This window comes from Lycium barbarum, chromosome 6 (genome assembly GCF_019175385.1).
Source record: "Lycium barbarum isolate Lr01 chromosome 6, ASM1917538v2, whole genome shotgun sequence".
Taxonomy (NCBI): domain Eukaryota; kingdom Viridiplantae; phylum Streptophyta; class Magnoliopsida; order Solanales; family Solanaceae; genus Lycium; species Lycium barbarum.
Genome location: NC_083342.1, coordinates 8,845,596 through 8,857,144, shown reverse-complemented (window position 1 = coordinate 8,857,144; position 11,549 = coordinate 8,845,596). Strand labels below are relative to the sequence as shown.

General features: G+C 36.8%; 1 protein-coding gene across 1 annotated transcript; it reads right to left on the bottom strand.

The window, feature by feature from the left end:
- Positions 1-137: 137 nt before the first annotated feature.
- LOC132600699 (aldehyde oxidase 4-like) lies at positions 138-9,807 on the bottom strand. Its single transcript, XM_060314026.1, has 10 exons — positions 9,385-9,807; positions 6,467-8,152; positions 4,855-5,120; positions 4,553-4,762; positions 4,224-4,442; positions 2,860-3,825; positions 2,235-2,330; positions 1,810-1,908; positions 1,146-1,335; positions 138-740 (listed from the first exon to the last, which is right to left on the bottom strand). The coding sequence occupies exons 1-10, from the start codon at positions 9,530-9,532 to the stop codon at positions 517-519; spliced, it is 4,104 nt and encodes a 1,367-aa protein (XP_060170009.1). The 5' UTR covers positions 9,533-9,807; the 3' UTR covers positions 138-516.
- Positions 9,808-11,549: the final 1,742 nt, after the last annotated feature.

Genomic DNA, 11,549 nt, shown 5'->3' with positions numbered 1-11,549 from the left:
TATCTAAAAGCATCCCTTTTTTTTTGGGCTAAAAATTGGAGGGATACGCTTCCGCACTTTTGGGTCAACCAAAAGGAAAAGGAGAAAAGGCCCATTACCCAAATATGGATGAACAGGAGTAAAAATGGGAACAATAGTACTACAATTTTACTGTTAGAGATAATAGGTTATAGTAAGGTCTTCATACACATAAAACAACAAAGTGAAATTTGTTCATATTTCTATCAATACAATAATGCAAATAACTACCATGAAGTAAATAAGTAACTATTTAGCTTCATCTAGACATTAGAGCACCTTTACATAAATTCCAGGCCATCGGACGTATGGATGTGATTGACATCAAGCAAACTTATTGCCCGTCGAGCAAACCCTTAACTCGACGCATCACAATACATGTTGATGCTAGCCTCGACCTCGTACCATAACAAACATGCAAATAATGGCACGTTAGAGCGCGTTTTCATAAAATTGAGGCCTTGGACACTCACCAATTAAGGCGTGTTAATCGGAAACTTAGGTGGATGGTTTGCTGATCAAAGTTTCCAAGTATTTCTCCACATAGTCTAGGCCACAAGTTGTCTTCACAACAGGCATTATGGCAGGTACATCCAGATAGAATTTCGAATCGGACTCCTCGAGCTTGTCCCAACTTTTCAGCTGTTTTCGGGCTTCTCTGATGGCTGCTCTTGTAGCAGAATGGACTGTAGTGGCTAGAAGCAACGGTGGTTCACCAGAAGCTGCAAAAAGTAAAAATGTTAAAGTATTTCACGCGATGCTTCCCACTGGAATGTACTTAGAATATGTGTTGCTAGGGACTCTTCAAAAATACCACAGGTGTGTGTCGAATCCTCAAATAACTATACATTTTGGAGGATCCAACATGGGCACGACATCATTCATGGAGGTTCCGAGAAACATAATTTAGAACACGAAACATGATTCTATGCATCTTTGGGGATTTGACACGGGTGCGATAACATTTTTGGAGGATCCAAGCAACATAGCTTAGAACGGGGAACACATGATCTTATGCATTCGACACGAGTGCGACAACAGTTTTGGAGGGTCCGAGCAACATAGCAAAGTCACTGAAGCAGTCAATTAAAACAAGAAAAGACGAAGAAATGAAGAAAAAATAGTACCTTTAGACGATAGAATACGTTTTTTGTGATGTCCGCTGTTTAGCACACGAACGTTGAGATTTTGAGATATGGTGTCAATTGTCGGGATATGGTATGTCCAAGTGCTATTTGTAACCATCAAGCCATCTTCATTTGTAAGATATTCTTCAAACATAAAATATCCAATTCCTTGTACAAAACACCCTTCAATCTGCAAAAATACAAAAAAACAACAAAAGAAAATGAGCGAGAGCGATAAGAAAAAACTATTTGCACAACATTAGAATGTCATTTCCAAGCACATAGTCTAGCAAGAAGGAACAAGACCATACACCACTTCATTATTTGAAAATACTGAAGTTCATTGTTTGCAAGTAATGCCCGTCAATATTTGCAAATACTGAACTTCGATATTAGTAATATTAGTGAAACATTGAAAACCTTGTACGAAAAATACTTCAAGTGAAAAAATAACTTTACTCACAAATTTAACTCTTTTTTTTTTTGTTAAGTGAAATTCATGTCTAAAAAACACAACTTCGATATCAAAATACTCTTGTTCAACTTCAACTACCAGAAATGCTTCTCTTTTCAACTTCAACCAAATATTTTGTTCAAACCATATAAAATCTATAGAAAAACAGCTAAATGAATATAACATCCTTGTAGTGGACAATCTTTTAACCTGTCCCAAGTCAACAGCTGGATTCAAGCTCTGACCACAGTCATATATAATATCTGACTGCATAATTCTCGGTTGACCTGTCAAAATATCTATCTCGACCTGCAATAGATCAGCATCTTTATTGTTAGTTTTCCATAAGTCCTGCCATGTTTTGCACTCGTAAATATTGACCGTAAGTGGTGGAGCTATCCTTGTCCAAGGGGTTGTTGGAAAATTACACTTCATAGATAGGTCAAATATTTATTTTTGTGTATATACACTATATGTTGAATCCTCTTGAAAGGTGTAAATTATATTTTGACTACCCTTAGTGAAAATCTTGGCTCTGCCATTGTTGACAATTGATGGAATCCTTGAATCAGACTTGAAGCGACGAATCAGGCCAACACATTGATCCGAAAAACAAGTAAAGGAACAAATGTTACCTCGCTGACAGCAGCGCCGTAGTTCAAATATTTCTTGGAACTTGAATCTGGAACAAAATAAGAATGTGCTTGTAGATCTATTTGTTGAGCTTCTGCCTGCAAAGATAGGGACAGTTTTAAGAACAATACATAAAAAGGCACTCAAATTTGGCCTCAGCTATCAAGTAAGCACTCCAACTTTGGGAGTGCACATATAGACACCTCAGCTTGTTCCTATTGTGTCTCATGGACACCCGACACTGACATGACACATAGATTTTGGAGGTGTCTAGATGATCATTTTGTAAGTTGGAATGTTCAACCGACACAGTGGAGACAATTTAAGGTGTCTAGATGTGCATTTTCAAAGTTGGAGTGTTTAGTTGCCAGGTAAGACCAAGTTTGAGTGCTTGTTTATGTATTATGCCTTTCAAGAGTTTGAACCTTTAGAATATTCGATATATGAAACATGATGTATAACAAATAGTTCCCAAGTTACACATTGTGCAATTCATTATAAGTTTTCAAAAGTAGCATACAACACAGGAATCCAATCGTGACAGATGGGACCAGATTTGTGCTTGTCTTTACTTGAATTTATATCATCTTTGGAAAATAGAATTTTAATTAGAGAGAGAAGAAAAACCTCATGAATCAGTGTAGTCCAATCGACAGAGCCATTTTGTTCTTGAAGTTTTTCCTTCAGAGGTGTCAGTCTTTCAACCAGGATATTACAGCAAAGTCGAGCTGCTTCACAGCTTGCTTCAGACTTAGTGCTTTGAGCAGTATATCCAGTTTGTACTAAGCTTAACGTGTCTATTTGTATGATCCGTACCTTCTCCACGAGTTCTTCGCTCCAACTTCTCTCGATTAAACTAAGAGCATAGGCGATCACCTGTTTAACCTTTGTCCATAGCCCTTGTCCGATTTCAACCCCTCCGGCTTCACAAACTATTGATCCATCCTGCAGAATGCTTACTTTTGCTGGCGTTGCGTACTGCGTAACTTCATACACGATTGGCAATCGAGAAATACCCCTTTTCTTCCACGTGTTTTTCCGGTTAAATTCATCTATCGTCTTTCTTCTATCTACAAATCTTGAGGATGTCACCAACTGATCCATGATACTAGGCAAGGTATATTCTCCTGATTCGCCCGCACTATCCTTGTAGAATAGTTTAAGGCTTTCATACGTATGAATATTTTGGCTACTGACAGAGTCCACCTCCATTTCCAGTATACTTGCTATGTGTTCTGTTATAGCGTCTGCAATATAAGATCCTTGGACATGCCCGAGTGCCCGCATAGCAGATTTGCTCGTAAGGTTTGTCTTGCAATTTTTTAAATCGAAAGAAAAGGCACCCCAATTGTATTTCTTGAGTGCTGCAATCACATGATTTGCTATGAGAGGGGTTATATCATCTGATATCCCTCCATTTATTAATACATCAGCATGTAAGGCTGTTATCTTCCCATTCGACTTGAATCCAGCACTGTACGTTACTTTCACGGGGTGTCTTCCTCCTGATATTACCATGTCGGTATTTCTGTTGACGTATATCTTGACAGGGCGTCGTAACTTGTACGCTGCAAGTGCACAGGCCGTGGAAACCTGAAGTATCACACAAATCTCAAAGTAGAATCTGTGCATTCTGAATGAATAACTTTAACAAAAAATACTTTCCGTTACGTGCAAGAAAAAATTGTCTTTTCCCTATTGAACCTTCCTTTTATCCTTTTAACAAAGAGTTAAGTTTCCACAATAGTAAACAAAAAAAGGAAAAAGGGTAGCCCGGTGGACAAAGCATCCCGTATTCACACAGGTTCCAGGGAAAGGCCACCCCCAAGGGGTGTGATGTGGGAAGCCTACCTGATGCAAACATCAGTGGCGGAGATAACTTTGTCGTTGCTCCAAGGCTTACACAATAGAATTTGGTTAAAAGAAATTGCTAATGTTTCAAAACTTTTCTAAAACTTCAGTTTTTCTTGCTTCTGTTAATAGGGACTCACTGGCATATTTCTGACTGCCTTGCCGCCGAAGCCACCTCCAACCCTTCTTGTTATCAGGCGGATATTATGCTCGGGAACACCAAGACAACGGGCAATCACACTATGCGTATAGTCAGGCCATTGCGTTGAAGCATAAACAACCATGGTGTTGTCCTCATCTGGAACTGCTAAGGTAGTCTGTGGCTCCATATAAAAGTAGTACTCCGATGGAAGTCTCAACTGGAAAAGAATGATACTAATCAATTAAGCATTTGAGCTGTTACCATACATTTACGATTAAACATACCTTGGTGAATGCAAATGTGGAAGCGGATAACTAATCAAAGTACCTCAGCAGAAAGAATCTTGTGGTCAGCTTCAGCCATTCCTTTTGAGAAATCACCAATGGGTTCTGTGTTCAGAGATAGAGGACCTTGAAGAAAACTTGATCTCTCGACAGCCTCCTCAACAGTTAAAATCGGCGAATCTGTATCTTCTATGTCATATTCAACAACGGCTGTTCTGGCAGCCACATCAGCAGACCTCTGGCTTTTAGCAACCTGTCATTCCACAACGAGATTAAATATATGAATAATCAACTCTGCATATATGAAACCAATCTTCCAGATAGAACCTTGAAATGATGGCTTACCACAACAGCAATTCGGTCGCCAGCATATTCGCAACGTTCCTCTGCAAATAGAGGTTCAGTGCCAAACTGTCCCCAAGCTCCTATATTTTCCCCTCCGCTCGGGATATCTTTAAATGTAATAATGCCAATGACTCCATCTGCTAATGATTTAGACTCATGCTGGAGACTAATGCTCTTTACCCTTGCTAAAGGTTTTGTACTATAGATAAAAGCTCCATGTAGACAGTTTGGTGGTGATGGAATGTCGTCTACATAAACAGCTTCACCTGAAAAAAGCAGTGTTAGGCAACAAAATCAAAAGTTATATAGAAGAACAAATTCATCTGTAAAATATACAAAACCTATATAAATCATCAACTATATATAAATTCCGAACTACTTGGGGTTAGATACGTGAATCCTCTATATCTTTACTCCTATCTTTAGAGTACTTTCATTCTAATACTAAATAATTTGTCTTCAAAGCACATTAAGGTTTCTGTGATCTCTAGATTTCACATTTATCCCTGCATTCATCTACATGTCTCTAATCGGACTATAAAAAACTCATGGTAAACATTGGACCTAAGTAGGTGTAAGAACAACTAAATCTCTAAATGATACAAAACTCTCTAAATGATACAAAACCTGAGTCGTGTGTTAATAAAAGAATGGAAAAGGAGAGTATCGTAGATGGGGCAACAGAAAAAGTGAGAAACAATGACGAGAACTGCTGATCAAGAAAATAACAACCAACTCGAATACAAAATAGTTTAAATCGTCTTTCAAAAATGAAAGTAAATAAAGAAGAGAGAAATGATGACATTGATAACCACAAATGAGTTCAGATGAAAATGTCTTAATACCAACGAATGACGCAACTTTATAGTTGTACCCTATGTTGCTCGGACTCTCAAAAAATGTTCCCGTAGCTGTGTCGGATCCTCCAAAATCCGACGGCATTTTTGAAGCATCCGAGCAACATGGATTGTACCTAACTCTTGGGCAATGAACCTTAACATTAACTACAATAGCTCTATGCATACACCAGAAACATATCAACATACTCTAGATTTCATCCTGAATATTGAAGATATTCGTTTTAGTATCAGTTTCCATTTAAGAATGATATGTTCAACGATTTCAGAATGCAATTTAACGGACATTTATGAAGAAAAAAAGAGACCGGAAGCTTTACATTTATTGGTTTCTACGTGTCAAGGACGTCTCAACCATATTTCCATTTATTGGAGAATCTTAAAGCCATTTATCCATAGACGTTGGCCATTCGTGTTAGACTTGGCGCCATCTCAAAATGCAGATTTCTTCTGATTTGTATTATAGAATTGACAACATCAATACCTACCACGCCTCGGTCCCAAACATTTACAAATTTAGAGAATTTTAAAAGTGTTCAACTATTTCTAATGCATGTTTGAACTAAGTTAACTTGAGAATTTAATGATTGTAATACTCTAGGCTCCAAACATAAGTATCGTCAAAGTCAGGAAAGTAGGAACAGATAATAATACATAATTGATAATTAGGCTTAACATGCAGAAAATGAAACAAATACATACATACACAGAGAGAGAGAGAGAGAGAGAGAGAGAGAGAGAGAGAGAGAGCAAACCAGAAGCTTGCATGGAAACTCCGTATTTTTTCATTGGTTCACCGACTGGATAGTATTCGGTACTTGATTCAACAACCTGCTTAGCAGATGATAGTATTGTCTGTGTTTTTCCTTGACTAGTGTCACCATCATCATCATTATTACTTTTGGAACTGTCCTCTACAAAAGTTTCTCCAATTCCATGGAACAAACCACTGGAAACCGTGGAATCAACGTCGGTCAAAGGATACAGAAACTTGAATAGAAAACCGATGGCCAAGCTTGACCTGTACTCGGGATATGAAGTCCCCGGTTCAGGGACTACATTTAGCTTGACTAATTTCAGTGCTTCATACAGAATCTTGACGTTCAATATTTTCCCGGTTAGATATTTCTCTACTGTTTTCGCCGGTATTGCGTGTTCTGTACCAAAAGCACCGTATGCCAACTTGATCGAATGTATGACAACCCCGTTCCTGTGGGGAGAAACATCAGCTAAGAAAGCAGCATTTACATATGCCAATGCACTTCCGAGAGGTCGCGGTGCAGCTCGATAGGTTTCAAACAAAAACTTCGAAAAGTTCAGAAGAAAATTTCCGTCCTTTTTAAATGGGATCCAAACACTGAGAAGCACACTTCTTGAGTCTAGTGCTGGCCTTGCTAAGAGCTCCTCCCATTTAAGTTTTTCTTGTCCATGAATGGTTAATAGACTAACCGTAGCGTCTACTCCGAGAAATAATGTAGACATATCAGAAGGAAAACCAAATTTCTGTGCCATTGCTAAATTTCCCCCCACACTAGCAGTGTTTCTGACAAAGGGATTAGCAATCTTCTGCATATGTTGAGCCAACTTTTGGGACACCATCTCTCCATATGAACCCAAATTGACATCGGTTCCCTCATTCAGGAATGAAATAACTCTAGATATTGTCACAGTCGCTCCGATTTCAATTCCTTTGCAATCCCTATTGAGGATTGACAGATCAGGGATACGCCTCAGATCGATGTACTGGTCATATCGCTGTGTTTCCTTATAATAACCGGTGCCAGTATTACCGACAACAATTTTAACGCTCCCAACATTTTCAGACACGCTATGCTTCAACAAGCTTTCTAGCTCCTCTATAGAAACAGGACTAAACCAAGAATACCTCGTGGAGTCCAAATGTGTGCCGGATTCATTTTTCAAGAATTCAGGATACGTAACAAGATTCTTACTTGGATCATAAGGAGGCAATTTACTTACTTTGGTTTCCTTGGAATCTCCGTTTTGCCAAAAGGTATTGAGTCCCAAATCCTCTATATCAACATCAGAAGCAAAACTCTTGCAGGCATCAGCGATGGGCCGGTAACCAGTGCAACGACAAAGGTTCCCTGCTATGGCCTTTTCAGCTTCAGATGAAGTAAGCTTAGAGAATCCTGGTGGAGGATCGGGCTTGTTTCCTTTATCAGCATTGATGAGAGCCGAGAAAAACGACATACACATTCCAGGAGTACAAAAGCCACATTGAGATGCATGGAAACCAGCAAATCTTTGGTGAATTGGGTGATAGCCATCTCTGGTGTTACCAAGGCCATCACTAGAAGTAATTGCACAACCATTTAAACTACAAAGAAGTGTAAGGCATGAACTCACACTAAAATCTTCAACTCTGTTTAGTTTGGAATCATACTTTGAGACTAAAACAACACAAGCTCCACAACCACCTGCAAACCATCAAACTTACAATCAAAATCTCAATTTCTGACATAAATAACTGCGCCTCAATCTCAAGCAAGTTGGGGTCGGCTAGATGAATTATCACTGACCATATCGCTCAATTTAAGATCATTTATGTCAATATTTTATGACAACAATAACAACTAAACCGACACCCAAGCAAGTAGAAGTAGTCTATATGAATCATCACTGACCATATCGCTCGATTTAACTTCATTTATGTCAATTTTATAAAATAACGATAAGTCGATAACAACTAAGCCTCAATCCCTAGCAAGTTGTAGTCCGCTATCTAAATCCTCATTTAAGCTCATTTATATCGATATTATAAAACAACAATAACAACTAAGCCTCAATCACGAGTAAGTTGGGTCGGCAACATGGATCATCACTGATCATGTCGCTCCGTTTGAGCTCATCTTAGACCCATAGATCATTCTAATATTATACAAAATAAAAATAAAAATCTCAACTTGTGAGACATTCATTTAAGTAGATTTACCAAAGGCTGAAGTTCGATTAAGGAAGCAAAGAAGGAGCTCCATCAATCTAAAGTTACTGAATGGAGGAATTAAATATCTCATGTGCCAAAAGAACTAAATGCTACATCCTAAAAAATGCATAATTTTGCCATTAAGGGGTTGTTTGGTTGGAAACAAGTTATCCCAGGATAACTTATCCTGGGATCAGTTATCCCGGGATTAGTTATTCCATCCTCCCACAGGGATAAAATAACACTACAATCCGGGGATAACTCTCGGGATTAGTTATACTACCATTTTAACCAAACGTGGGATAAATTTATCTCAAATTTAATCCCGGAATCACGCATCTCCAACCCACCCCCTACCTGCCTACCCCAACCCACTCTACCCCCACCTAACCCCCAGCCTATCCCACCTACCCCAACCACCAGAAGTTGCACTCTGAATTCAAAAACTTCATAGTGTTTATATATGAAATGAAAATACTCTTAAAATGACATTTTTTAACTTGCGTATCAAACACAAGAAAATGTGTGGGAAAATCACTTATTTTCCGAGATAATATTTTCTTGAAAAACATTTTCCATCATACCAAACACACCCTAAGTTGCATATAATGGAAAGTGCTACATAAAATGAAACAGAGGAAGTAGTAGGTAGCATGAATCAGTACAATCTGTTTTTTCATTTAACTCTAAAATAAGAAAAAAAATAAAAAATAAAGGACAATTTACCTTCACCACAACCAAGCTTGGGACTCTTGAAAGAAGCATGATATCTCAAGAACTGAAGCAAAGTAGTAGAAGGATCAACACATGTTAACTCAAATCTCTCTCCATTAACTGCAAAAACCAAATTTCCATTTCTCTGTGACCCCTCCATTAAATAACATATAAACTTATTTCTGACTTGTTTAATCTAAGCAGAAAAAAACCAATGAAACATAATATTTGTTAGGTGTATAAAGTATTTCTCTCATACAGATTCATGCACGTTCCTTGAATTATTAATTTATAAAGTGTGATGAGATTAGCTAGTAGTGAGTAAATTTGAGAAAATGACTCCTTATCTTTGGTGGCAAATGGACTTCTTGTTTACTAGTTCTCCCATATATTCTCTCTCTCTCTTTCTCCTATATAAGAAGTGTCAGTGAACAGCTTAAGCAGCATGTTTTCGTTGTCATGTCTGTTTGGTAACGAGGACATTTTTGATATTTTGTGATATTTGAGCTTTAAACTTATTGTCCCTGTTGTCAGGGGCAGAGACAGTCAGGGGGTCAGGGGTGAACCCTTCCCTCAAAAATTACACTATATATATAAGATTAAAATTATTTTGTATTGACTTCTTTGCGTATTTTTTTTTATATTTTTAAAATCTCTTAGTAAAAATTCTGAATCCGTCACTGTATGCTGTTATATTGTGTGTATCTTTTCCTTTTTCTCCTCTTCCTATATAAGAAGTCATGGAAAGGCAGTTGAAGCAGCCACCTCTCCGTTGACATCCCTGCATGCCTCCAGGGTTATTTTTTATTTTTCTTTGTCTTTGTTCTTTATGGCTGTTGCACTTGATAGCCCTATGGTTGTTCATTACTATAAAAAATTGAGTAATTTGTGAAGGTTGAAAGTTATAATTAATGCACTTGATAGCCCTATGGTTGTTCATTACTATAAAAAATTGAGTAATTTGTGAAGGTTGAAAGTTATAATTAATGGAGTTTTAGCCTTCATTATTCGCTAGCGAAAGATAAAACCCCGTAAATTATAATTTTCCATCTCCATAAATTACCCTTTTTTTTTTTTTTTAGTGATTTTCCGAAATGGACAAAAAGACCTACGTACTGCATATTACTGATTGTCGCTCTTCACGTGTTATATGATGTCATCTTTTCCTAGGTCTATATTATTTGCCCCTGATTTGGGCTCATATTACTTTTTGTACCTTCTGGGTTTGAGTAAGAAAAAAATTGTTCAGTCCTTTATATAAATTATACGCCTTTTATATATAATAGAAGAAAATGTTCTAGTTGTATATAGCATTAGCCAGATCGTCTGAAGCATGAACAGAATCGCCTTTGTTTTGAAGGCCTAATGAGTTCCTTTTTTTTTTTTTTTTTTTTTTTTCAGATGACCTATGCTTGTGCTGTGCACGGGTCCAACACTTCGAATTATAGTGCATTTATGTGTATGTAGTTATTTTTGAATAGTGATAATATATATATATATATATATATATATATATAAAGTATATATTATGTTCAAAACATGATTAATATAACATTGTAGTTTGTGCTCCGTATCTAAAATTTTATTATATTAATGTTCGCTATGAACACAAAATCGGCAAATTTATTAATATTTTTTAAAAGAGAAGACTTGTTTAAAAAGAAATTATTTTCTTTTCTTTGAGATAAAACAATAGCAATATTTAAGCATCAGTTAATATAACATTGTAGTTTGTGCTCCGTATTTAAAGATTTATTATATTAGTGTTTGCTACGAATACGCACGGTGTTTAATATGGGGCCCACATTTTTTTTTTAACATTGTTTGTTTTTTTAATATGGGATTCACTTTTTTTTTTTTAATATTGCTTGATTTTGTTAATATGGGGTTCACTTTTTTTTTCCCGTGAGTTTGGATGTGGTGAGTTTCACTTTTTTTCTTTTTTCTTTTTTTTAATACTGGATGGTGTTTAATATGGGGCCCACAATTATTTTTTTAATATTAGTTGTTGTTTAATATATATGGGGCCCACAATTTTTTTTTTACAATTTTTTTTATGGGCCTGTTTAATATGAGGCCCAATTTTTTTTTTTCTTTTTATATATACTATGTTCAAAACACGATTGATATAACATTGTAATTTGTGCTCCGTATCTAAAACTTCATTATATTAGTGT

Coding starts and splice junctions, on each gene's coding strand:
- LOC132600699 (XM_060314026.1), bottom strand. CDS start 9,532: ATGGAGGGGTCACAGAGAAATGGAAATTTGGTTTTTGCAGTTAATGGA. Junction 3,826..4,223: donor AGGCAGTCAGAAATATGCCA/GTGAGTCCCTAT, acceptor GTGATACTTCAG/GTTTCCACGGCCTGTGCACT. Junction 1,336..1,809: donor CAGCTGTTGACTTGGGACAG/GTTAAAAGATTG, acceptor GTATTTTTGCAG/ATTGAAGGGTGTTTTGTACA.